Below are 27,820 nucleotides of genomic sequence, written 5' to 3'. Positions count from 1 at the left end.
CTGACTGGACGTTTCCTTGGCAGCGACACTCAAAGGCATGCCTACTGCTGGCTAGAAATGCCCCCCCCCCTCCACCCTCTTGCTGCTCAAGAGTAGAGTGTGGGGGGGGGGGGGGATGTGGGGGTGGGGGGGTTCCCTGGGAACCCGGACGTCTCTGCAACGAACACACAACTGTGAGTATGTGTGTGTGTTTGTGTCAGTTGGTCCGCATCAGTGTGTGTATGTGTGTGTCAGCGTGTGTCCGTTTATGTATGTGCGTGTCAGTGTGTGTGTTCGTAGGGGGTGGGGTGGGGGGGGGGGGGGGAGTGAAAGGCAACATCGCCATCAGATCACAGAGCGTGTGCACAGGAATGCTGGACGGGGGGGAAGGACGAGGGGTATGTGTGGGTGAGGGGGGGGATATTGTGTTGAACCCCCTGTTTCCAACACAGCCCAGCTCTGTACGTATGTCAGCGTGTGAATAGGGGTGTGAGCCGTTCCCATGACGACCCTCGCCTCCCCCGGTGTGGTTTGGAGGTCAAAGGCAGCTGTACGCCCCCACCCCAGAAAAAAAAAAAAGAAACTCCCTCAAACATACACAATCCCTCAAACACACTCCCTCAAACACACACACACACCCCCTTAAGTTATGTCCTGGAGAAAGCATTTACAGTACATTCATCTCCACTTCTACTGGATTTATCGAGCTATGAGAGACACACACTTACTCCCAAGTCTGTGTACCGCGGTTTCTCTCGCCGTACAACGATGAGAACGTCCATGAGGTTCAGCTTCTCTGGTTCTACAACCACCATTTTAATACTCTGTGACTTACTTAAACATTGCACTTGGGGAGCTGTGGTTTTTCGAACAATAATAGTACAGCAAATCGTTCAGTCTCTTGTCTTTTTCGTCATCACGTTCAGACGCACGGTGTTGACGTCGCTCCCACACACGCCTGGAAAAACATCTGATTCCCTGTGTTTTGCCGACAGGCGCAACGTCACTACGAACACACTCTCCGTGTTATAGCCTTGAGGATCGCGGCTATCTCCCGGGCAGGAAACAGGCCCCGATGTTGTACAGCTGTGGCCGAGTGTTGAAACATGACAAATGCTGACGTCATTCGCAAAGCACTGTGGGTAATCAATTCTCCCCACAACAGCCAGACGCCGCATGGGAACGGAAAAGATTGACCCGACGAAGGAAGAATTTTGTGTGTGTGTGTGTGTGTGTGTGTGTGTGTGTGTGTGTGTGTGTGTGTGTGTGTGTGTGTGTGTGTGTGTGTGTGTGTGTGTGTGTGTGTGTGTATTTGGCATGGAAAGTTGGGGTTTAACCTATTCATTGGAAACAGATATAAAACGTTTTTCAATTAGAATAAATTGTGAAAGCCGATATACCAGTGCTACCCAGACACACTGAGGCTGAGTTGAGGCTTATTGTTCAGAGATGCATGCCTTTAAACAATATAATGCAATACTTGACCTATAATTCATGTGTATTTCGATATTTATTCGATTTTACACCATGGTTGGGTTTTACTTTCGACCATGAAACAAAGACTGGGAAATGAATATAAGACCAAAAAACCATTTGCCTTCTCGAAACCATAATGTATGTATGTATGTATGCATGTATGCATGTATGCATGTATGAATGTATGCATGTATGAATGTATGTATGCATGTATGCATGTATGTATGCGTGCATAAATGCATGTATGCGTGCATGTGTATATGTGGGTATGTATTTACATGTGCATGCGTAATGTGGCTTAGCTTTTTTGACCAATGGCTCTATGAATCAACAGGACGATCCGATTGGCTGGGCGGCTGCGGGACTCACCCGGCCACCAGCACCAGGTTCCCGTCGGGCTGGGCCTGCAGGCGTTCCAGCAGGGAGAGCCGCACCTTGGCCTTGTTGCGGCCGTAGGGCTCCAGCTCGCCGGGCAGCAGGCCGATCTCCTGGGCCAGCTGCTGCACCGACTTGGGGGTCTGGGCCCGCGAGATCTGGATGTCACTGGAGGACCAGGGGGAGAGGGGGACGCACAGAACAGCGGAGTCAGGGTCAGGTGAGGGAGTCAGGGCAGGGGGAACAGATGAGTCAGGGTCAGGTGAGGGAGTCAGGGCAGGGGGAACAGCTGAGTCAGGGTAAGGTCTGTATCACTGCAGGACCAGGGGACAGAAACAGCTGAGTCAGGGTAAGGTCTGTATCACTGCAGGACCAGGGGACAGAAACAGCTGAGTCAGGGTAAGGTCTGTATCACTGCAGGACCAGGGGACAGAAACAGCTGAGTCAGGGTAAGGTCTGTATCACTGCAGGACCAGGGGACAGAAACAGCTGAGTCAGGGTAAGGTCTGTATCACTGCAGGACCAGGGGACAGAAACAGCTGAGTCAGGGTAAGGTCTGTATCACTGCAGGACCAGGGGACAGAAACAGCTGAGTCAGGGTAAGGTCTGTATCACTGCAGGACCAGGGGACAGAAACAGCTGAGTCAGGGTAAGGTCTGTATCACTGCAGGACCAGGGGACAGAAACAGCTGAGTCAGGGTAAGGTCTGTATCACTGCGAGGGGAGACGACCGCCTCCAGGGGTCAGCGATGAGAACGGGCCTTCAGAGACCTCAGGTTGTAAATAACAGTAGTACTATTGAATCATCACCCCATAGATTTAACCATATTTTTACTTGTCAGCACCGTCTTCTCTTGACGTTGGACAGTGTTTTTGTCAAGTGTATTATTTAAACACGTTTACTGTCAAGAGTGGACCCTGCCTCCAATGAACGTAAACCAGCGAGGACGGAAATACATAGCGAGTAAACGGGCTACCGGTGTAAAAAGTAAGAACAAAAGCTTGAATATATTCATATGATAATCTTGAAATGTGTCTAATCTAATCTGTCGCTTTAACTTTACATGAATGGAAATGTGTTGTGGGCAGCAGCGCCCTCTATGTGTGTTTGACGGTACTCCGGTGTATTTGTGATAGGGCTGCGTTCTGTGGGTGACCAGCCTACCTGGGTACGGGGTTGAGAGGCTGCAGCTTCAGGAGGCGGAGGCTCCAGTCCTGGTACTGCTGCTCCTGGAGCCAGCGGCATGACCCCAGCACCACGTTCTGGAGGGAAACAAGGACACACATATTGGGTTGACCCATGACGCCAACAACCAGCCACACACACCGACGGCGGTGTCGCCAACACAAGGCAACAGCCAGCTTGTCAGGAGTAGTTAGGGTGAGGCGTCTTGCTCGGGGACACCTCGACATTCAGTTAGGAGGAGTCGGGGATCGAACTAGCAACCTTCAGATTATCCCAATCCGCTCTGCCTCCTGAGCTAAACTGAACCCTTTTTGAAAAACCTGTTGAGAACACCCATTGGGATTCGAAAAACGGACAGAGGCTCCAGACTAGTACGCAATCATGGATTGGTCTGGAGCACTGTGTTGTCAGACATGCCTGCATTCTGTACGCTGCAGTGAGGTGAGCCAGGCCGTTCTGCAACGTCCTCTCTGCATCATGGTCATCTGGATCAACAAAACAGAACAACAAAAATGGCTGATTACAACGGCCTTCTGTTTGGTGACATGTAACCAGAGAAACACTGTTGTTGTGGTTTTTGTTGACACATGGGCCTTTTGCGCTACCTGAGGTCAACGCAGAGTCGCAGCGAATGACGGCAGCGCCTGGTTTCAGCCAAGTGGGCGGGACTTCTGCCGGCCCCGCCCCCAATAGGACCACAGCATCTGCCTTCTTCACCTGGGAGAGAGGGTTTAAATGGATTCTGTGTCGATTAGAGGGAATGAAATACTTCAAAATATACCGTAACTCGTTCACAATGGAGAATAGTCTGTTCTAATCTATATTTTTTCTTTTAAAAAGAATTTGAACAAACTATCTGTGTTTTGAATCGGAGGCCTGTTTAAGCTTACATTTTGAATAATAACAATAATTGATCCGTTTTTTATAGCACTTTTCTAAATACTCGAAGACGCTTTACAAATAAGAAAGGAATGCGTACAGACAGTACAGATAATCTACGTACAGACAGTACAGATAATCAAACAAAAGGGAAAAAAATAAACACCACCACAACAACAATAGGCAACACATTAAGAGAGCGGGAGAGAGTGGAAGATGGCGGAGGATGATTTGTCAAATTTTGTAGGTGGTCCTGAAGAGATAGGTTTTAAGTAGCATAGCAAGCAAGTATGCTGTAGTGACAAAAGTCAGGTAGGTACTGCCCCCATGTGGTCAGTAATGAACACTACATGAAAACAATGCAAATGAAACTCAGAATGAAGAATAACACACACACACACACACACACACACACACACACACACACACACACACACACACACACACACACACACACACACACACACACACACACACACACACACACACACACACACACACACACACACACACACACACACACACACACACACCTGTTTCTGCAGACTCTCTGAGCTTTTGTGGCCGTTGAGAGTCACCACTCCTCTTCTCTCCATCAGGCAGCGCAGGGCCACTTTTACGGCTCCGTCGCCCCCCACCAACACCACCGTCTGCCCCTCTGAGGACATGCCTGTGGGGCCACAAAGGTGTTCAATACCAGGACAGAATACCCTCGGTTCGCCTGCCCTAAAACAACTCAGAATCACAACATATCTCCAGCATGCTTAATCCTTCCTGCGGTCATAAAACACTGGAGGAGTGTATGAACACATATTACACGCAGGCTAGCACATAGCCCTCCGCGCCGGTCCGACCTTTGACCCGTTGTGAACTCGTCATGGTGTGTGTGTGTAGGGGGGGGGGGGGGGTTGACGAAGAAGAACTTATTTTTTGGACACGCAAAATAATCAAGGGAAGATACAGGCAGCAGTCATGGCTACAGTGGCAACGCAAATGCAAACTATCCAAGGAGAATTTATAGAAATGTATTTTCCATTGACTAGTACATAAACAGGGTTCATATTATTTGTATATAATTGTACAGTATATTATAGTTACGATTGATATTTTCCCCGACAGGGGGCTGGGGGTGGAACTCACCGTGGCTCTCCAGAACCTCCATGACGGCCATGGCCTCCGCGGGCACAAAGCCCTCGCTCGGGTCTCCTCTCACCAGCCGACCCATGTTCAGATCGACCACCCTGCAGAGCCAGCGGAACAGACTCTGGATGAGCAGAGGTTTAAGACTGGGAGGACTTCATGAGGAAGTGCAGACAGGATGGGTACATCAAGTTTATTTGGTTTGTTTAGTCATGTCTAATATTGGATTGTCATGTCTAGCTCAACTGGAAGCCCATTGAAGGAATATCGCAAAAGGTTAGGGGTTCGATTCCCACTGGAATCACACCCATGGTACAAATGTAAAGACTCATGGTGTTGCAAAAACATATGGATAAAAGCTTCCACCAATTGAGTGAGTGAGTGATTGAGTGTGAGAGAGATTGTGTATATTGGCAGAGATAGGGAAATTAATTTCATACATGGTTCCTTGCATCTGTCTAAAACAGATTAATGCAACAAGACTTGAAGCAATGACAGGAGCCTTATGTTTAAGCCACTTAAACATCTTAACGTGGTTGAATCTTTGAGCGGGCAGCACTGTGGAGCCCTGGGCACCAGACCATCAGTCTTCCTGTGGAAACCTTTGACTAATCGACTAATTAGCTTAACGGAACAGGGTCTTTCCACTCTTCCCACTCACGGGACTACTGATTTAAATCACACGTTATATTTTATTCAACCGGGATAATTCCCAGCAGGCCCATTTTGATTTGGGCTAAATTCGACCCAGCATGAGAATAATCCACCCCCCCCCCCCCCCCCCCCCAGTTACCCGTCCACGTCCTTCTCCGGGGCGAGGGTGCTGATCACCCGACCGGTCAGCAGGGCGGGGGCGAGGTGGAGGTAGACACCGCGCACCCTGGGGTCCTCGTTGAGCTTCGACAACTCGTCCACGATCTACAAACAAACGGGCAAAAACAGAGACAGACACAGAGTCTCTGATTATTTGTTTTTCTGGTCTTCGTTTAATTTCAAGGTTGCCTTGTAACCGGAAGGTTGCTAGTTCGATCCCCGGCTCCTCCTAGCTGAGGGTCGAGGTGTGACCCCTGAGCAAGGCGCCTCACCCTCACTGCTCCTGACGAGCTGGCTGTCGTCTAGCATGGTTGACTCCGCCATCAGGGTGTGATTGTTTGTCTGAACCGTCTGCTAAATGCTCTAAATGTAAATTGTCGATTTTGAAACACAACGACGGCAATAGTAACCTCGACCTGCCTGAAGATAAGTGATATCTACCTTCATGCTCATTGCATCACCATCACGCGGAAACTATATGTTTCTGACTTGAAGAAGACCCCTCATTATTGACATTGGTTACTGAATAAGCCGGAAGATGGAGATAACCTCACTCCTCAAACAGCTCCAGGTTAAGCATTGTTAATTCAGGGACCTGGTTTGACTGGGAACAAGGCCAGTGCTATAGGCTGGGGTAAGGGGGGGAGAGTTCCCCTGAGGACACGAGTAGAACCTGCATTGCCTGACTTCAGTTGCGGAATTTCGTACATCTCTAAACCCCGAGTCTCAGACTTTAGATGATTAACTCAAGCTGCCTACAGACAGCTCAAATCTGGGTGAACGAGGCGTTTCACTCTCTTGAACCTCGTCTTCGGTGTGGGCCTTTTGGAGACTTGACACTAGTTGACGGGTGGGAGGAGCCAAGGACGCGGATCCATCAGTCAGCTACTGTAGAAGTAACCCACCGACCCACAACAGACAGGGGCCTTATGTTTAAGTTAAACATCTTAAACATCTTATCGTGGTTGAATCTTTGAGCGGGCAGCACTGTGGAGCCCTGGGCACCAGACCCAGACAATCAGTCTTCCTGTGGAAACCTTGGACTAATCGACTAATTAGCTTAATGAAACAGGGTGTCTTTCCACTCTTCCCACTCACGGGACTACTGATTTAAATCACACGTTCTATTTACTCAACCGTGATAACTCCCGTCAGGCCCATTTTGAATTTCGTACATCTCTAAACCCCGAGTCTCAGACTTTAGATGAATAACTCAAGCTTCCTACAGACAGATCAATCTGGGTGAACGGGGCGGTTCACTATCTTGAACCTCGTGTTTGTTTTTTCGACCATTGCTGTATTTGCCGAACCCAAACAAGTTCAGCACAAGTCAAATTCATGAAAATGTCTGTTTATGTCTAAAATCCAACTATATGGACCTGCCACTGAACAAATATACTAATTAAATCCCCTTCCGAAGGCTGTATCTATGCGGGAAAATGTGAGGTTGAATATCTCTGTAATTTCCCCTTAGGGAACAAGGTGTGACTGCCACTTCTGATTATTGTTTGCGGCCCTCACTAGAGCTTTTGCTATAACACCGACACAGACGCAGATGTAACCCTCAAGCTGGTGAATGGAGATTCCACAGCTGAGAAGCCCGACTTACATATAATGCACTACAAAGTGTTGTGAATGAATAAAAACTAAGAATGCATTATGGAAGACATGACCTTTTCAATACATAAAATGTGACCCCATACAACACATACACTAGCCTAGCCTAGATGTTTGTGTTGGGTAATAGTTGTTCTCAGCATGTTTTTTCTCTTTCTTTCCGACAGGAGCAAACAGAAGCAGACAGGAGGCCAGGCCGTGTGCCGACATGCGTGTGTGAGAGTGTCGAGGGTTGGGGGATGGGTTAGGAGAGAGACTGGGACAGACAGCCAGAGTTTTACGAACCTCATCCTCTGTGCAATCTTTGGTTAGGCATATTTGAGCGACGTCCAGTCCAATCTGGGAGAGAGGAAAACAAGCCAATAGTTAGAATGACAAACCATCAAACGTGCAAGGGTGAGAGACTATAGAAACGTTGGAGAAGAAGACAAATGGAACAAGGTATAAAATAGATTTGAAATATTTGAGATAAAAGGAGACGTACCTTTCCTGCCATCTTTCTGTTGACCTCCAACAAGCCATCGTCCTCCCCACTCTACATAATGAAAAACACAATAAATTAGGACAGAAAATTAACATACGGGTAATACAATCTTCCCGATGTGAAATACTCGAAAGTTTAAGGCTTCAGGCTGATTATATTTGGCCAGAGACAAAAACACCATTGCTACTGGTTATAAACAGAAGCTTCTTGTATATCAAAAAAGTATTCTTATTATTCTTATATTCACCACAAGATATAGAACATGCTCGTTAATAACCAGTGATATGTGTATGATATTACAATGTAATGCATTACACAGAACTAATCTTATTATTTATTAATTTATTATTATGTCATTTCGGCTCTATATTTGTATCACATTGGAGGCAACGACAATAATAAACCATCGCATTGAATTAACAAATACCCCGAGGGCGGAGAGAATATTTTCTCAACACATACAGTATGCAATTGCTCCCAGTACAGGCTGCACAGTATGACATTTTTACATGACACTGTTGATGTATGGGGTCTATTCACAATTACTAAAATGCATGGTTGTTCAACGGGTCCCTGGGTTTGTGTGGGTCTTCACCTGGATGATGGCCAGCACAGGGTGGAGCGCTGGGTCGTCTTTCTGCAGGGCCACTAGGGACTCTCTGGTGCGCTCCAGAACATCGCTACGTCAGGCAGTGAAATTAGTTAATTAAGCGTTATCATCTTCAAACAACTGACAACAAAATGACACTGATAAAAAGCTCTGAAAATTGTCATTGATTAAATGTATACAGCCTAAAAGGTGTAATGGTGTGTTTGCATGTTTCTTCTAGAATAAAGAATCTCCATTTTGGAGACTTGACAATAGTTGTCGGGTGGGAGGAGCGAAGGACGCGGATCCATCAGTCAGCTACTGCAGAGGTAACCTACTGACCCACATCCCTTCTAAAACATCAACATCACCCCATCTAACGTGATATTCCCACCGATAGCGTCATGACTACACCAAATTCACGCCAAGTTGCAGCTTCGAATCGATACGCGTAAGGTTGAATACACCAACAACGTTCAGATCCGTTGTTTTGCACAACAGGGAAATGAGAAAAAGTTAGGTTGGGTTACATCAGCTGGCAGGGCGGTGTGGTGAAGACACGTGGGTGATGTGGGGAAGACATGTATTTTGCTGAAACGGCTCTATAATCCTTTAAAAGATCGTTGAAGGAGTTTTATGAGTCATTAAGTACACCCGGTCGATTTGGATTTCAGGAAACGTCTGAAGGCAACATGCCGTCTCCTCCAGTCCTTACCTCACACACTTCTCGTATCCGATCTCAGCTCCCTCTTGTTCTTTGCTGTACTTATTCACCATGGAGCTTGCACTGGTGGGGGTAGTGCTAGCACAGCGGAACATAGCGCGGTTTCCAGCCAGACCCAGCGACGGACATCTCTTTGCGGAGCCGAAGACGGGAGCTCCTGAGCGGGTTGGTTGTGATGGAGGGACCCGCAGACCGCGACACGCGTGACGGAGGACGGAGAGTCGGGTCATCACTGGTTCGGGTGGTTTGTTGGGAGTTTAAGAAGGTATACGGGTGGATAATGCGAGTAGTTGTTCTCAAAAAGCCAAAGAAGAGGAAGACAGAGCAGCAGCAACAGGGTCCACAGCAGATAACAGGGTGTCTGTTATGAGAAATTTCCGCGGTGACGAGCATGCGCGTTCACGTTGGGTAATTTCAGGAAGGAGTTTTTACTAGGGGGACTTTTAAACCTCAGTGTGTCGAAATGTATATAAGACAAATAAATACCTGCTACAAATGCAAACCACGAATAAAAATGTTTCTTTTAGATGTCTATTCATGTCACATATCCTGGTGTTAAGTTTTCTGTCTGATAATTAATTATAATTATGTCAAATTGTATGAGTAAATAAACATGTCCACTTTGGCTATTGCTTCTCCATGTAATGGTACAGGCCTGGAATAATGTATTAATGGTATTAAAGCCATATACATTACTTAACTACCTGTGTAAACACATGGGCATGTCTTGGGCCCTTAAGAGTGATCATTAAAAGTCTCTTCAATGCAAACGGCCTCAACCTTCCCAACATGACAAAACCCATTGGACTGAAATCACTCTGGCAGATATGTTGCAGATAATAATTTTAGCAATCTCTAATCCAATACATACACTAAGACATCTATAACCTATTCCATTAACATAGCCATACCTAAACCAATACCTTCAATTAGCGATCTTTAACCTAAGACCTAAACTTAATCATCTAGTATAACCTAAAATCTATAGTGGCGAAGTCACGCCTCTTCCGGTAGAGCTCATGGGACCTATGAGATCGAAAAATATGAATGGGTGTCAATGGAGAGAAAATAATTATTTTCTGGTCCCAGTCTTTATATGCCCTGGATTACACATTTGTTGTTTGTGGATTTAAATGATAATTTTTCATGCAAAGAAAACTGAAAATGTTCGTGAAGAAGTTTGATAACTTTAAGCTGTAGTTAACAAAGTTTGATAACTTTGTGAACTACAGCTCTTCGCTGCTCTCGACGCATATGATATACGTCACCACACCCGCACTTGGAACTTGGCACAGAGATGGCGCATAGAGATGGCACATAACTAAAACTCTCCACATGCCCCGACTTATAGTGGTTTTCACCTCTTTCTATGCTTTTATCCTCGCCTTGGAAAAAAAGTGGTGAAGTGGAGCAGAGAGATCGCCATCTCTGTGCCGAGTTCTAAGTGCGGGTGTGGTGACGTATATCATATGCGTCGAGAGCAGCGAAGAGCTGTAGTTCACAAAGCGGCCTCACATAAAACCTACAATTAACAAACGTCTTCACAATTTTTAGTTTTCTTTGCATGAAAAATTATCATTATCACAAACATTTAAATCCACAAACATTAATTAAAATTAATTCGACTCCATTTGTCCTAACCGACTTTATTGCGCGACGGCGAGTATTGCTGACCTTTAGCGTCTCTAGCGTGGAACTACTGTTATCCGAAGTTGGACTACAGCAAGCGCTCTTTCGATCCACTTGAATCCTAATTCACATGTGGAAAAAAAATAGGCTCAATTTATGTTGACTGAATTAACTGCCCCGAGTAGTCTTTCTTAAATGTGAAGCAGGCATTTAGTTTGTAATTTGTGTATATTGTGTGCTTAATAACCAATTAATTTCGATTAAAATAATATGGTTCTGGAATTGGTATCCTTTATTATAAATGTTATTTTCGTCTCTTCTTCTGCTTTACCGCGTCTCTCATGCATCCTCACATAGAGTCTTCTTTAATAGGTCCATAGAGTCGGTAAACTTCTTCGGTGGCATTTTGCTTTAAATATTGCCGCCGTCAAGGATTATGGGATACCACTATCTCCTTTCCTTTTGAAAAGGTTGCTAAGGAGTAGATGCTAAAGGAGGGTTAAAGGATGCATCGAGGCTCCTTTCCTAAGCAATTTTAGTATTCGAACCACCTTTTCTCCAAGTACTTTTGCATCATTTCGGTAGGAAAGTAAATTTCCGATGCAAAAAAGAGAATTCGTAGAGGCCCCATGCTTCAACCTCAGGTGCTGCAGTACACACTTCCCAGCAGCATGAGGCATCACTGCCCCGTGTCACCAGCAGCAGTGGTCAGAGTTGGAACCGGATGTTTCTGTGCCAGGCCAATTCTTTGCTGACACTCACAATATCTTTGATGTTCTAACCAGTATAGGTTCTGTTTATTACAGACTACTACAAACTAGAATTCAACCTGCAAGCTAAAACTTGCTTGTTATAAGCTGAAGCTTCTGCCCCTTCCCCTTGGTTATGACCAATAAAATACATTCATTCATCCATTCATTCGAAACATCTTCATTTCCAAAGGATACTGAAAATTATTTGCGATTCAGTAAAAATATTTAAAGATACCAAAATATATTAAAATTGAAATAAGGTGGGATCCTTGAGTCCTGTCGGTTACACATTTCTGTCAGGACTTTGTTGTCGACATGGCATTTACTGTCCCCCATTGGTAGTCAAAAGAACTGCATTACAACTACAGCAGCCTCTTGAGCCAGAAGGGTCCAATCAACATGTATTTATGTATTTATGTATTTTTCAACGGAACAGTCTATGGTCTATCAACCCAGTCGATAGTAAATAGTCTAATGTTGCGGGGGAGCCTATATAAACTATCTATAAATAACATAAATAACTTAAAACAGCATTTTAATAATATAAATTGAAAATACAGACAGTATATATATGTGTCAATGTGTGTTTATAAAAAATATATATATTACAGAAATATAGACTATGGGTCTGGTGTTAACTCAAAACTGTAAACTATAAAAAATCATCTGACCTACTGACTATGTTGTTGTCAGTGATCATTAAGCAGTAGCCTTCTTTTAATGTTGGCACACTGCCACAACTCAGTGTGTCTATTTCTGCCATGCCACCACTCGTGAACAGGCTCTACGTTTAACCCCCCAAGTCGTTCATTTACATCATGCCGTTTTCATTTTTTTTTTGTTGACAAACTAGCTGACGACCCTGTGCGTAAAAGCGCGCCAGTCTTTGTACTTTTGGGTGTGACGCCCCAATCAGTGACCGTCGCATGGACCGATGATCTCTCAAAGCAATTGATACTGGAGTCCCTTCCTCCCAAATACCTGGGTTTCACACAGTCCGACGAAGAACCTGCTCGACAACCGTGCGTCAAACCGAGCATATAAGACACCACTGTCCCAGGCGCAAGCACGCTAGTCCATGTCGTGTCTAAATATAGAGGTTTCTTCCAGTCAACGTCAAAGAAAACTCAAACTTACTCGGCTGCATTCCATCATTTTGGTCACCTGATTGTTGCGCAAATCTGTGTTGTAGCAGTGACGGTAAACCACAGGTTGAAAACGAGTTTTTGTGCTCTGTGCGCTGGGCCATCTCTTTTAGACGCGTCTCCTGACTGAGATTACCATGGAGAAGCCGTGCTGAGCCGCGCATGATGGCGCTGTACTGAGTCTGACATTGAACATCCCAGCTGATGAAAACAGGTAAGGCTTGAGGAGAGAATGGGCTTTACTTTGGTCAGTCATTAGGCCTTCCTAATTTGTAGAATTCTGGCTTTACTAATATTGACACAAGACGCACAATATATAGTATATTAATTATGTTAACAGTAGGCGTGTGTGTGCGTGTGTTCCTTCGGTGTTTCATAATGTAACTATGAAGTTAGGTAGTTTAGTGATAACCGTAATGTTCTAAGTAATAAATACCTTTTCATTTATGTAGTACTCTTTTAAAGGGCAAAGTCTGAGCAAAGTTTCGAAAAACATAATACAGCTTAAAAGGTATGAACCTTTAATGAAAACGAGTTTGGTGAGGGAAGCCACCTTGCTTCGGACAACCTGTCAGACAAGTGGAGGATGTTGGGTGTGTTAGATGGTAAGGAAGAATATCACACCCAAGAAGGATTTTTAAATGGTGTGACTAGTTGGATAGACATACATGGCAATCATGCATCATCGCAACAGGTTTCTTTACTGGGGTTGTCCATATAAACTCTATTCAATTAAATTCAATGTTTGTAAGAGCCCATATCATCTTAATAACTTTGATACAATCGTGTGCACGCCAAACCCTTTGTGTTCATTAGTATTGAATCAGAAGCTGGCAGGCTCCCTTATTGTTATTAGCAACCATGTAGATCATTATACAAATCAAAGTCATCGTTCTCCCCAAGCACACTTTTAAGTCCTGACAGGTCCACAATTTGGATGAGGTCACGACATTCGCACGTTGCATCTAATACAAAAAAGTGTTACTCAACACCGTCCCGTCCCTGTCGCACAGCCCAGGCCTGCCATGAGGGACCGACTGAGCTTCCTGCAGGAGCTGTCCGACGGCCAGCCGGAGGCGGTGGAGCAGATGGAGTACGCCGAATCCTCTGCCGCCTCCGACTCCTACAGCAACGTGGACCTGGAGGACCTCCAGTCCGTGGCGGTGGTGTTTGACACCAGCCAGGACCTGGACGAGGTCCTGGGCAAGGCCCAGGAGGTCCACCGCGAGGTGCAGCTCATCCGGCTGGAGACCAAACGTCTGCGGGAGCAGAACGCCCGCGTGCTCCAGGGCACCACGCGCATGAGCGCCATCAAGCGCGACGCCAACGCCATCGGCACGGACATCAAGCTGCGGGCGGAGGGCGTGCTGCAGAAGCTGCGCGACATGGACCACGAGGCGCGCAAGATGGAGGAGGAGCACGGCACCAACGCCGCCGTGTCCCGCATCGCCCGCACGCAGTACGCCTGCCTCAGCAACGGCTTCCGGGACACCATGTTCGACTACAACGAGGCGGAGATGAGCCACCGGGAGAACTGCAAGGCCCACATCCGGAGGCAGATGGAGATTGTGGGCCGGGAGACGACGGGCGAGGAGGTGGAGGAGATGATCGAGACGGGCCAGTGGAACATCTTCGGCGGCGAGCTGCTGGCCGAGGGGAAGACGGCGCGCTCGGCGCTGACGCAGATCGAGAAGCGGCACCAGGACCTGGTGGATCTGGAGACGCGCATCAAGAACATCCACGAGATCTTCCTGGACATCGCCCTGCTGGTGGAGGAGCAGGGACCCATGCTGACGTCCATCCAGAGCAACATCCAGAAGACGGACGGACACATCCAGGAGGCGCTGATGAAGCTGGGCCGGGCCAAGAGGCACGACAAGAACAACCCCTTCAAGAAGATGTTCTGCGGCTGCTTCCCCTGTTATAAATAAAGCGTGATGGAGCAGGTGGTGGAGCAGGCCCGATAGCCTCCTGATGGGTCAAACCATGCTAAACCTAATAGGGGTGAACGTCAAAAGTACTGTGGTGTTTGCCCCCTTCATTAAGCTCTCAGGGGTGTTGATTAACATATACACGGCACTTTACACAAAGCTGTCAAGAGATGTTTAGGTGTCCAACAAAGATGATCGCAATATTATGGTCCAAACCCAATGACGTTCATTGTGTCCGATTTAAGTAATTTAAAATGGTGTCTGTAACGTAAGGGTTTGAATTCTTAGAATTCTACTGATTTGGGTTTAAAACTTGAATGTCAATAATCTGTTTGTGGTGCTAAATCGCATCAATAATATTATTGTGTTTGTTTTGTACTATTACCTATACAATTCGCAGGTCAGCAACACCCGAATAAACCTTCATATTGTAAAAACTGCACATAGGTTGAACTTTCGCTAAGCACGGACAATGATATCAACAATGCAACAAGTGATACTGATCCACTGATAATATATTTAGCATAATTAGAAGCACAATATGTATGTTATTTCTTTGTACTCAGGTGTCATTTATCCTGCATAAATTATAAAATGACTTCATTTGTTTGTCTCTGTGTGAATGGGAAACTAATTCTTCCAAATCGTAAGCCTCATAGCATATTTCAAGGAATTGAGCGTCAATATTGCCTTGGTCAAATAGATGACGAATCCTATCTTAAGCTGATAGTGATTATAAAATGTAAAAGGAACTTTGATTGGCCTAGGATATAGCCAATGAGACACCGCAAATCAGCAGCATTAGGAGAGTGGAGTTAGGTTAGATATCACAATTTGGCCAAAATATGACTCAGGAAATTATGCTGTGAGGATCATGATATGCATGAATGTAAATGAATAATTCCGCAACTCAAATAAATTATATTATTATTATATGCTGAATATGCTTTGAATTGTGTTCACAATAAATAAAAGAAACTGAAAATTAAATGCCGTCTACAATTGTCATTTCTGTCAATGTGCTGTCTCAGTTTTCATATACACACATATAATTCACGTATACTTTGTTCTACTAATTACCCCTTAGCCAGTCCTTATTCTATTTCCATAGGTGGACATACTTTTAGGCCTATACAACATATTCTAAACATATTCAAGCTGTTTGGATAGATTTAATTAGATAAGATTCCTAAGATACTTTCAAAAAATAGTTCCATCCTTTTAGGGAATTCCTGTGCGGTCAATGAGTCACCTGTCATCTGTCCCGTCCCCTAGGTAGGCGTGGCTGTCATCACTTCTGAGCAGGATGCGGGTGAACCACATTTAGTTGTCAGGCACTGAATGGATGCTCATGTTTGTCTGACTTGGACTCTATCCTGAAACCTCCATGGTTGGACTAGGTGATTTGTGTGACCAACCCTGACCCTAACCCACATGGATGAGTTAAAATAATAATTATTTGGATCCTAAGGAGGAGGCTCAAAAGAAGGTAAGACACGTAATTACAAGTTGTTATTAAAGCATTTGCTTTCACTTGCTCAGGTAAACGCTGTAGTCAAACCTGTTGGCAGGTAGGTCATTAATAGGTGCTGCCTTAAACCACATAGCAAATGGTGCTCTGCTGATGAAACTATCAGTTCCATGAGTAAACAATGAGTTTCACATTAACTTATCAAGGTAAAGGCCTCCACCTTTTGTATGTGTTTTCACACTTATATTTCCATTTCACATATAACTTATAAGAATACTGAAGATGTGGGTTCTTTCAAATCATACAATAAAAAAAATATTTCTATGTGCTAAAAATACGATGGAGGTTATCTAAAACAACCAATGTATTTTGAAATACATTTCCTCTTTAGATAAACATGTCAACAAATCAGCCTTCATGGCTGCAAAGAAAGTTCGCTTCCTTGTTCCTTAAAAAAAACATTCCTTGCTTCCTGACAGTATCACTGACACAATGCCTTCTATTTAATAGAACAATGGTTTCAGACATGTTTCTATTTATTGTTTGCTTGGTTAGAGTTAAATTACAAATGTGAAAAAAGGAGTGTCTGGGGTTTTCCAATTAAGTAATGGGGCACGTTCCATTCCTTAATGGGAAACATCACCGTGACTCATAAACAATTCCTGTTCTGGATCTGAATTGCTGCAAAACCGAATCACAGCTTAATTGACAGCTTGCACGGTCCTCCTGTTGCTTATTGCTTGTGCTGTATCTGAAATCACTATCTGCAGGTGAGCCTTATGAAACTATTAATGTATTATGAGATATGCCATGACATGACGGCTTTGGCTTTAATGATCGGGATCACAATAACTAAAACCCAGGTGTCCTTTCTAATGCAGTACATCACCTGGTGACCCCAGGAAATATGGCCAGTCATTTTAATTCCCTTCAGCTTCATTTCACAGGCAGGATGAGGGACCGACTGGAGATGCTGCAGACCATCCGGGAGGAGGAGAGCGACTCAGAGTCGGAGCTGTCCTTTCCGGACGGCGACTCGGAGCAGCTCGACTTTTCCCAAGAGGCGGTGGTCTTCCGGGACCCCGACGACCTGCGCGGCATCCTGAAAGAGGCCCACTCCCTGCGGAAGGAGGTGACCCTGCTCCGCCTCGAGGTGACCCGGCTCATCCGGCACAACGAGCGCTTCGGCACCAGCATGCGCCGCCTCACCCTCCTCAAGCAGGACTCGGACTCCATCGCCAGGGGGATCCACCGCCGCGGCGAGGCCCTCTTCGTCCGGCTCAAGGCTCTGGGGGAGTGCAGCCGCGCGCTGGAGGAGCTGAAGGGCCCCGACGCGGCCCTGAGCCGCATCGCCACGGGCCAGCATTGCACGCTCAACCGGGCCTTCAAGGGCATCATGGACGACTACAACCGGGCCGAGGAGATGCAGCGGGTCAAGTGCCGCACGCGGCTCCAGAGGCAAGCCTCCATCCTGGGGACGGACATCAGCGACGAGCAGCTGGACGAGGTGGTGGAACAAGGGGGGAAGGGGTGGGCCGAGCTCTCCCAGAGTCTGCAGACCGACGGCGCGCGAACGAGCCGCCTGGCACTGTGCGATATCAAGGGCCGGCACAGGGAGCTTGTGGAGCTAGAGGCCAGGATAAAGGAGGTGCACGACCTGTTCCAAAACATGGCCATGATGGTGGAGGAGCAGGGGTGCCTGATCAACAATATCGAGAACAATGTGGGGAGAACGCAGGAGTACGTACAGGAAACCAATGAATACATCAAGACGGCGGTGAGGTTCAAGCGGAAGAACCCCTTTAAGCACTGCTGCCCTTGTCTACCATGTTGGCGCCCGGTTGTGTAGAGCGACATATCGGCTTATACCTCAGAAGTGCAATGTATTTATGATTCTTTTTCCGTAGTTTGATATGGTAAGGGAAGTCAGAAAAGGACTCGCACCTGACGATCGAGATGTCAAGCGTCTGCAAAGACACGAAATACTACATTTAGTGTTATATTTGTGGATGGTCATATCAAATCAAATACTTGGGACTGTAAAGTCAGCTGTTACATATGAACTCATGAAGGAGGTTTCATCGGTGAGGAGATAGCGAAGCACAGAAAGATACAAGCCCATACTAATCAAGATGTCTTTATTTATATTGATTGTCACATATTGTTTTACATTAATGCTCTGCAAAACGCAAAGACAGATTCATAGCAATATGTTTTTTATTATTCAAACAAATGAAGATGAAAGATGAAAAAGTGATTCTTGTGTTTTCTGAAATTGAATAAATCCATTGTGTTGTCTCAAGTCTTCCTTTTGTTCTTGAACTCAACATTATAAGCAAAAAACGAATGAGGGCAGACAACATTATCTTACAGAAGGCCCAGCGAGCGTGAAGGGTTCTGGTCCAATTCCACAACATACTGTACACCAGTGGTTTTTAACTTGTCTAACCTGAACTCCCACAAGTGTGATTTGTCTCTGGGACCAGAACAGAAAAGGTGTTCGCGACACACCAGGGGTGTATCACTGCAGTACACTACTTTACTGACTCAATCAAAGCATCGTGTTAGATAGATTACAGTGGGGTTCATCACAACTCCAGCTACTGCGAATATACAGCAAATCACTACCAGGAGACCTTAGGTGTATATCCTGCGACAGGTCTTTATTGACCAAGGTCTTCTACCTTGACTTTAAATGACCTTATGTTACTCAGACAAGATTATACAGATATCGAATCCCCACATGGACACAACACTAAAGACCGTGATCATAATGTCGTTTAGGGAAATGACTGACCCCTGGTTCGATACGAATGGTTCACCCTTTGTAAAACAATAGTGACATACAATGTGTTGGCCAATCCATAAGTATAGAGTCATTGAGACATTGTGAAGTTAAAAGGTGAACTTACAGAACTTACGTTGTGCATTTACTGCCGCATGCAGGCTACTGTTTCGTATAATCTCAGTGATATTCAGTGATATTAAATCCTCTCCTCATTTTAGCCGTCCATCTTCTAAACGCCGGCTATTGAGAAGGAATACGCTAATATATCGGATCGAACTCGTTAGCATAGTAAGCTAACGACCAGGCTAACCGTTAGCTTACTACGCTAACGAGTTCCGACTGTTGTGTGTGGGAGGCGTCTCCTACCAGCTGCTAGCGTGTCGTCCCCTCGACAGGTCGTGCTGGCTCATCTACTCTCTTCAAATACTCACCGTGTACTCCGAGGGGGAAGTACATTGAATAATATATCATAACTTCAGGGTACACAGTACAGTAGTACCACTACGAATGATTACGGTATAGCTCCGCCATGCCATTGTACGCACCAGGATGGCCGAGTGGTTAAGGCGTTGGACTTAAGATCCAATGGACATGTGTCCGCGTGGGTTCGAACCCCACTCCTGGTAGTCGCTTTTTGCCGACCTACTCGTCTGTTATAGATGGAGGTGGACGAGAGTTACCCAGATTGAATCTGCGCTGCTTCGCTCAGATCTGAAGGCTGATTCTTAACATATTGAGAACACAACAGACCGAATTAAGACAGCATGATGAACGACCAACTCATAAATCCTCCTTGTTTCGTTTATAAACATCATCATTCACTCACTCACATCATTCAATTTCGAGGGTTTTACTTTCAAAACAGCAGTGATGATGTGAAGGAAGACTCTCGTAACCTGGAGGATTAAGGATAAAGGATAGTATGATATTATAAACTTTGAATTGTGAAGGTGATAGAATTGAACTTTTCTCATGCGATGGCTGTCCCAGCCCGCCTCCTACCGGTGGATGCTGGTACTGTTGGTCCAAGTGGATGTGGAGCAGGTATAGCATAGGTATAAATATACACACATTATAGCTTTAATTTAGGCAAAAGCTTATCTTTTCCCAAAAAAGTCCATAGTCTATATGCAATTTTTCTTTCAAGCTTATAAGTCACTTTTCTCTAGTCGTTTCAAGTAAACCGTGCAGAGCCGGGTAGTCTGTCTGCTCCGGTTCCTTCCGGGAGAGTCGCTGCCAGCCATAGACGCTGCCAGCCACCGGGCAGGGCGCTGTCAGGTGTGAGGCAGGGGAGTCGTAATGGAATAGTAGGCTACTGTTGAATGAATTACAATTCTTTAGAAAGGAGTTAAATGTGATAAAGACACTACCACAGAAGAGGGCGCTAGAGGACCAACTACCGTTGGCTACCACCTATAAGTATAATGATAAGTTGGAATAATAGGAACAACTATTATTATAACAACTATCATTATAATTATAAAAGTAAATACCTGCACATTGCAAATAATGAGTTGTGAAGACACCAGAACATTTTTGGGTGTCTTGACCTTGCTCAGGTGGGTGGTCTCTAAACCCAGTGAGACCACCCAAAATACAACTGCCTCTATTGGTCCAGTATCCATGGCAACACTGCTAACCCAAATTAAAACATAATGGTTGATATATGTGGGCCTATTTCTCATTTACCTGTGACTAATCATTTCATCCCTGCTGCTGATGACCCCAGGAAAGTCTGTTAAAGTTTTGGCGTGCTTAGCCTAATGGTGATCAATATTTAACTTGACCTAAAAGTCACGCTTCATTTGGTCTTTATATATTATTTGGAATTACCTCAGGGGCAGATCACACAGAAACGCGTTGCAACGCTTACAAAAAAGCCCAACGCAGATTGCTTTGAAAGGACCACTGCTCTGAGCATTTTTGTGTCATACCCTAACCACTAAACCACGATAGCAGAAGCGTCAAGATAAGGCTTCATCAAGGACCGGTATCTGGAAGAGGAGATCCAGAGATGGCGGGGGTCTGTAGGGCTGTCCTGGGTTAACTTCTCACCCACTCAGTGTCCCACGCTGGTATTCACACTGATAACCTCAGAGGAGAGGGTGAGTAAGGATATCCGCTCTGACGAAAGCATTTTCTGGCACCCGAGAGGCCAGATTAATACCTTATCATTTTGTCAACACTACACTGTTTGTCAGCTATCTAGCCTGCTCATCTTTGTGCAGTGCCACAAGTCCTCCACTTGTTCGAACCTCCTCACGAGGCATAACGTATCAGGGCTGCGATGGAGTTAGCCCGTTCTGCTCTTATTATGGAGTGTATCATCGCACCAGGTCACGTTGGAGGTCGGAGCCTTCCCCAGGCCTGAGAAAAAGCCGGGTTTGCTCTCCGGAGCTGGACCTCATCCACCAGGGAGGGCCCAGTAGGGGCCCCTGGAGAGATCAGCACCAGAGGCGCCGGGAACGGCTCCATCCAGGCCAGAGAGCCCCCCTCCCTCACAGGAGGTGGGGGTCGTCATAAGTGACCTTTTCCTGACAGCTCTCCCAGGATCTTCCTGCTTCCCTCTCGGTTGGATGTTTAGCACAAGGATGCTGTTGCCCCCGGGCTTCATGGGACAGGGCTTTTGGCTAGGAAGAAGTAGGTAGTAGCAGGACGTAGGAGGAAGTAGCAGGTAGTAGCAGACAGTACTAGGAAGTAGTAGAAAGTAGCAGGAAGTATCAGAAGGAAGTATCAGGCAGTATCAGGGAGTAGTAGTAGCAGGAAGTAGCAGGAATTAGAAGAAGGTAGCAGGAAGTTGCAAGAAGTCACAGGAAGGCAGTTGAAGCCTCTGGTAAAACAAGCTGACCCTCCTATAGATTAGGGACGGGTTACATTTCGATACGGTTATTTAGGTCTTTATGGTCCGGGTTTTGTAGATAACGTGTTTGCTTTGATTTGCCCAGGCAAGATAAGAAGGCTCTTGGAAATAAATGAAATCTTTCTTGGGAGTGTGAATTGCTTTATTGCGGATTATGGCATGTTGGTTGTTCGTTATTCAAATGTAGGCTACTTTTTCATTTTGTTGTTGCATCTTCTGTTTTTCTAAACGTGAGTCCCTCTCCAGAAGATGTCACTAATGAGGTCCATGACCCCAATGTTTGCCTGCATTACATTTGGTTCAATTCTGGACAGTCTTTTTGTATCTTGTCAGTTTTTCATCAGTAGTTTATGTCACCCAATGCTATGTATTTCTAACATGCCACCAATAGAATAGCATATAAATATTATACTTCAATGTTAACATTTGCATAAAGCCATCGATTTCTTGATGTAAAACGTTTCCTTATTCCCGGGATAATGTAATCAAACCATTTATAACCTGCATGGCAAGGTATTTGATTGCATTCCATAATAACCACAATCAATTATTCGGATACCAAATGGCCAAATAACACTTGATTTTTTTAAATGTTTTTTAAAGGGGTTCAATAGGTCGAGAAAGCTTGTGTAATGATGATTAAATGCACAATGGCTTAAGGAGTAGCCTGAGTAGGCTACCGTAAGCCTAAAGGTACATTTAGTAGTTACTAAAATGAGGAATTAATCCTCAACCATGAGCATTTCAATAGGCAATGTTTTCATCAGACTGAGAGAACTTGGGTGTAATTTGTGTGTTGGCCAACAGGCGCCGCCATTGAAACAAGTACGAAAAAACTGAACACATCGTCACATAAAGTTTGAGAATACGACAAAAAGTTTAAACTACATCTTTATTATGCTTGAGTGCAAGCTGGCTATTATGAGGCATTTTATGAAAAATAATAAAAGCTATAGTTTTTCGCTTGGATCAAATATTGCAATCATCAAATGCATACAAAAATGAAGTTTCCACATTCCCCCCCCCCCGTTTTCTTTCATCCTCCAAAGGCCCCCCCTGCCAGTCCACACGCGTAGCAGCCCCCTCGGGTGTATATTATACAAACGAAGGAGAGGGAGGGAGGGAGGGGGCATAAATATCCAAGGGCAACTCCTTTGTCCGCAGTTTTGTCACCTCACCCAACCGTAAAGCGCACTAAACGAGCCGCTTCACCCGTTAGCTCTGCATTCCTCCCATTCCTCCCTTCTGATGTCACAGGAGGAGGGACGCAGCTCTCGGACCTCTGAACCCCTCTCTCCCTCTCTCTCTTTCTCGGACGTCCCGGGGGCTTCACTCGGCCGGGCTCACTGCAGGCGTACTAAGAGAGGCTCACCAAGAGAGAGGCTCACTTAAAGAGAGGCTGCACACTAAGTGAGGCTCACTAAGAGAGGCTGCACACTAAAGTGAGGCTGCAAAGAGAGGCTCACTCAGTGTACCAGACGAGCTCCGGGAAAAGGAGAAACGGTGTTTTCCCCCTGCATGCCTACATTAGGAGTCCTCCTCCTCGGCAGGCCGTTGTGTTTCTGAGTTCTCCCCCGAGCAGGGCAGGCAGCTCGGAGACGTGGAGGAGGAGAAGGAAGGACGGAGTGGGCGATTCTCTCTGCTTAGCTGACTTTTCCCGAAGTCGGTGTGTTTCTCTTTTCCAAGTACTTTTCCGGGATTTTTTCCGCGTGGCCGGGATTTAAACCGAAAAACTAAAAACCGAGGATTATCACTGCTAAAAAAAGGGATTCTAAGAGGTTCACCTTCGGCTGTCTCCGGAGTCTTTCCACGGAACACAGCAGAAGTCAGCATGTAGCTCTGGATTACGGGTTAGTGTTTTGTTACATCATTTATTCAGTAATAGCCATCTTGGATAACTGTTTGGAGCGGGGATCGAACCCGTGTGGGTTATCCAGCGCCACTGTTCGCAGGGTTTCAGCGGGGTTGGTTACAGTAAGAGAGGGAGCGAAGGCCGTGCAACCAGCCGTCCACGTATGGGACAATCCCACCAGCCCAAACGGCAGCATTCCAGGGGTCTCGCTGGTGGTTTGAGGGCAAGTCACGACCTGTGTCTACTATGTAGTGAGTGCTCGGCTGCTAGGAATACAGATGTGGCTGTGTGTTCAGGGAAGAGGTCGGGAACACTATACCACTTTATGCTCGTTGCGTCCTAGGGATGTTGTCTATCACTAACCCAGGTACGCGCTACAGGAGGAAGTGCCAGGGCACAACTGGAACAGTGTGTGTGTGTGTGTGTGTGTGTGTGTGTGTGTGTGTGTGTGTGTGTGTGTGTGTGTGTGTGTGTGTGTGTGTGTGTGTATTTGTGTCACGATGTGTGTGTCTGTGTGTATATGCGTGTGTGTCGTCGAAAAAATGAATACATGCATCATATAGCGCTGCCGTCAGTTCCCCCATCAACGCAGTCACTTGACAGGCGTTGACACGCGCATTTCAATGCCGCCGTTGTGTGTGTGTTTGTGTGTCCGCGTGCGTGTGTGTATGTTCCTCCACGTGCGAGTGTGTGTGTTTGTTAAAGATCTGTTGGCATGCACATAGTATTACCACCATAACTGTAAAAGGGATAGTATGGTGTATCATTGCAACAGGAGGCGCACACACTCGCACACACACACACACGCGCACGCACGCACGCACGCACGCACGCACGCACACACACACACACACACACACACACACACACACACACACACACACACACACACACACACACACACACACACACACACACACACACACACACACACACACACACACACACATCTGGCGCTTTATGAGCTCAAACGTGTGCTGGGTAAATTACATGTCTCTGAAGCAAGTGGTCTGATCCTGGGAATATTATACTGCAACTGAAAAAACGTGGAGCAAAAAGATTACATAGTAATATGTTAGGTAACTCCTTATAAAATATAGTTGCATGATACGCATGCAACAAAACAATAACAATGCATACTTGAATGTCTGAGGATAATTGGCTACGAACAGTGGGGATGTTATATTGTTGTGCTAGAAATGGTAAGGCATGTATCTAGTTAATAATCAGTGATCACAGTCGTTGCATCTCTCATGGTGCTTCTCTCAATGTGCCCATGTGGCCTAGCTCACAGGTTTGCAGTGGTTGTTGTTGTAGCTGTACAATGATACCAGCCATCAAAACTCAATAGAGGGACACAACATGTGTTTATAGTGTGGTATAGTACGATATAGTGTGGTATAGTGTGGTATAGTGTGTTATAGTGTGGTATAGTATGTTATAGTGTGGTATAGTGTGTTAAAGTGTGGTATAGTGTGTATATAGTGTAGTATTGTGTGTTATTGTGTGGTACAGTGTTTTATTGTGGGGTATAGTGTGATATAGTGTGGTATAGTGAGGTTAGGTATAGTGTGTTATAGTGAGGTATAGTGTGGTAGTATGGTAGCGAGGTGTAGTATGGTGTATATGTGATGTGAGTCAAAGACATTTGTGATGGTGTGGTGGTGCGGTATAGCAGGCTGTATATTGTATGGTTTGGTATGGTTTGGTTTGGTAAGGTTTGGTATGCTGATGTGTGTATGTGGAGAAAGATGTAATGATCTCCTGCTGGTTGTGTGAGCTTAGCTCCCGGGCCTTCGCAGTGACAACAACAGAGAGAGGGACGACGTGTATAAACCTGCCCTCACTCTCCCACACTCCACCCCGGGCACACAGACACACACACACACACCCACACACACACACACACACACACACACACACACACACACACACACACACACACACGCACACACGCATAAACACACAAACATAGATACACTTACACAGATATAAACGTCACACACACACACAAACACACACGCACACACACGCAGACACACACACACACACGCATAAACACACAAACATAGATACACATACACAGATATAAACACACACACACAAACACAAACGCACACACACACACACACACACACACACACACACACACACACACACACACACACACACACACACACACACACACACACACACACACACACACACAGTACACACACACACACACACACACACACAAACACACAAACACTTAGAGACATTAGACATGCACAGACACACTTGAGCAGACCCTAACCCTCACCCTAGCCGCCATCCACTGGTATCCTCCAGCAGTAGAATAAGCCCCTTCACTGGCCACCTCCAGCAGCCCAGCTCTGCCTCTGATTGGGCGACAGAGCAGGCCGCTGCAGAGGCCAAGTTGTTCCTTTACGGGGCGAACGTGTTCCAAGGTGTGAAGGTATTTCTCTGCCGGCGATGTTGTTACCGTGCTACTACCAGAGGGACTGGTTGTAAACAGTACACGGCCCGACGCATGGCGGGCCCTTTGATGGTGGTGTTAAAACCACAGCGTGCATTAAGGCCCCGTTTGGGGCCCCAGGCTGGAGCTTTTAAAATCAGGGGACTTTTGGATGGATGTGTATGCATGTCAGTGTGTGTGTATACGTACTCTGTGTATGCATGTTAGTGTGTGCAGAGGTACTGTATGTATGTGCATGCCTGTGTAGTGTGTGTTTGTGTGTGTGTGTGTGTGTGTGGGTGTACTGTATGTGTATACTGTTTGTGTGTGTGTTTGTGTGTGTGAGTCTGTACTGTGTGTGTACTGTGTGTTTGTGTCTTCGTGTGTGTATACTGTTTGTACAACTTTGTGATTTCATAGATTTTTATTTTTTTTTGCCGTGTTTTAACCGTTAACTGTATGTGTTTCTATGTTTGGATTGTTTACTGTGTGTTTGTGTTTGTGTGTTTGTGTGTTTGTGTGTACGTGTGCGTTTGTGGAGGACAACTTTGTGATTTGCATGCGTTTTAGGAATTTACTGTACGTGTGTGTTTGGATGGTTTACTGTGTGTGTGTGTGTGTGTGTGTGTGTGTGTGTGTGTGTGACGTGTTTGTACTTTCACATGCTCTTATGTGTGTGTTGTGGTTCCAGGACAGGAAAGGAGGAGGTGGGCTGCTTGGGGTGGGGGTGGGGGCTGGGGGGGGGGGGGGGGGGGGGGGGTCATGGAAAAAGTGAACAGCGTGCTGCTTTGTCACTGGAACAGCCATCGGTGGACGGGCGGTCCCAAACTGCTGTTGAGGTGTGTGTGTGTGTGTGTGTGTGTGTGTTCTGAAGGGAGGGAGGACAGGGTTGGAAGGGGAGGAGGGGGAGGGGGGGTGGCTATCAGTATCCCAACTCGTGTTTGTTCATAATCTTATGTCCATCCCTATTGCCTCCCCCCTCTCTCCCCCCTCCCTCCCCCCCCTCTCCCCCATCCCCTGCCAGACAGCCAGTGCCATCTGTAGCAACATGATAAGAGCATGAGAAAGCGGTGTGCGATGTCACCGTCACTTCTCCCTCTTCCTCTCTCCCTCCTCCTCTCTCCCTCCCCCTCTTCCTCGTCCTCCATCCCCCTCCTTGATGGTCCCCTGAGTCAGGTTATCTCGCCCTATCCCAGTCTTAACTCTGACGCACTGTTGACCTCCCTTGCTGGGAAAGTGTTCCACCCAATACACTTGTGTGCATGGACAGGTATGGTACGGACTAGGGCCCGACCGATATGGATTTTTGAGTGCCGATGCCGATGCCGATTATTTTCGGAGAAAAATTAAGATTACGATTTAATCGGCCGAAAAAAAAACAAAAACATATAAAACTTAGTTTTTGATACCTTAAATATACTTTAAACACTTTTGACGAATATGTGAATTGAATGCAGAACCTTTGAGTGTTTTAGAATACATTTACAGTCAAAAATGAGTGTAATGTAAAATGTAAAATAAATAACTAACTCCCAATGTGCTGCGCTCGTGAGCAGTGACTAACACGTGCGTGCTGAGCAGTATGGTCTCACCGTTAGAGTCTACAGTATAACAAATTAACATGGCCTGGGACCTAAAGAAAAACAGGCACAACATGCTCAAACAACGCGTC

General features: G+C 45.9%; 3 protein-coding genes and 1 non-coding gene across 6 annotated transcripts in view; 3 read left to right on the top strand and 1 right to left on the bottom strand.

Annotated features, from left to right (window-relative positions):
• Window positions 1-9,681, bottom strand: part of mthfd1l (methylenetetrahydrofolate dehydrogenase (NADP+ dependent) 1 like) — a 69,237-nt gene extending 59,556 nt beyond the window's left edge. The window contains exons 1-11 of the mRNA XM_056581216.1: window positions 9,254-9,681; window positions 8,545-8,629; window positions 7,950-8,000; window positions 7,751-7,804; window positions 5,829-5,953; window positions 5,036-5,136; window positions 4,429-4,565; window positions 3,622-3,733; window positions 3,434-3,501; window positions 2,996-3,093; window positions 1,825-1,998 (exon numbers count right to left, since the gene is read on the bottom strand). Of these exons, the coding sequence (XP_056437191.1) occupies window positions 1,825-1,998; window positions 2,996-3,093; window positions 3,434-3,501; window positions 3,622-3,733; window positions 4,429-4,565; window positions 5,036-5,136; window positions 5,829-5,953; window positions 7,751-7,804; window positions 7,950-8,000; window positions 8,545-8,629; window positions 9,254-9,492 (1,244 nt within the window). The 5' untranslated portion in view covers window positions 9,493-9,681. The remainder of the gene's footprint in view (window positions 1-1,824; window positions 1,999-2,995; window positions 3,094-3,433; window positions 3,502-3,621; window positions 3,734-4,428; window positions 4,566-5,035; window positions 5,137-5,828; window positions 5,954-7,750; window positions 7,805-7,949; window positions 8,001-8,544; window positions 8,630-9,253) is intronic.
• Window positions 9,682-12,568: 2,887 nt separating this feature from the next.
• Window positions 12,569-15,731, top strand: stx11b.1 (syntaxin 11b, tandem duplicate 1). Of its 2 annotated transcripts, XM_056581739.1 has the most exons (3): window positions 12,569-12,665; window positions 12,902-13,002; window positions 13,802-15,731. In XM_056581739.1, exon 3 carries the CDS (start codon window positions 13,814-13,816, stop codon window positions 14,717-14,719), a length of 906 nt encoding a protein of 301 aa, XP_056437714.1. In that variant the 5' UTR covers window positions 12,569-12,665; window positions 12,902-13,002; window positions 13,802-13,813; the 3' UTR covers window positions 14,720-15,731. The 2 variants fall into 2 exon arrangements, with proteins under 2 accessions (XP_056437714.1, XP_056437713.1); XM_056581738.1 differs by lacking the exon at window positions 12,569-12,665 and having other exon boundaries at window positions 12,676-13,002.
• A 327-nt stretch (window positions 15,732-16,058) lies between these two features.
• On the top strand, window positions 16,059-19,166 carry LOC130374789 (syntaxin-11-like). 2 transcript variants are annotated; one of them, XM_056581741.1, is made up of 2 exons: window positions 16,059-16,208; window positions 17,125-19,166. In XM_056581741.1, the coding sequence occupies exon 2, from the start codon at window positions 17,143-17,145 to the stop codon at window positions 18,037-18,039; it is 897 nt and encodes a 298-aa protein (XP_056437716.1). In that variant the 5' UTR covers window positions 16,059-16,208; window positions 17,125-17,142; the 3' UTR covers window positions 18,040-19,166. The 2 variants fall into 2 exon arrangements, with proteins under 2 accessions (XP_056437716.1, XP_056437715.1); XM_056581740.1 differs by having other exon boundaries at window positions 17,138-19,164.
• Window positions 19,167-19,521: 355 nt separating this feature from the next.
• Window positions 19,522-19,604, top strand: trnal-uaa (transfer RNA leucine (anticodon UAA)). Its single transcript has one exon. It is a non-coding gene; the product is annotated as a tRNA-Leu (tRNA).
• The last annotated feature ends 8,216 nt before the right edge of the window (window positions 19,605-27,820 follow it).

The sequence above is a fragment of the Gadus chalcogrammus genome, chromosome 21 (genome assembly GCF_026213295.1).
Source record: "Gadus chalcogrammus isolate NIFS_2021 chromosome 21, NIFS_Gcha_1.0, whole genome shotgun sequence".
Lineage (NCBI taxonomy): Eukaryota > Metazoa > Chordata > Actinopteri > Gadiformes > Gadidae > Gadus > Gadus chalcogrammus.
The sequence above is the reverse complement of the archived record's forward strand: the minus strand, read 5'-3'. Positions and strand labels throughout refer to the sequence as shown.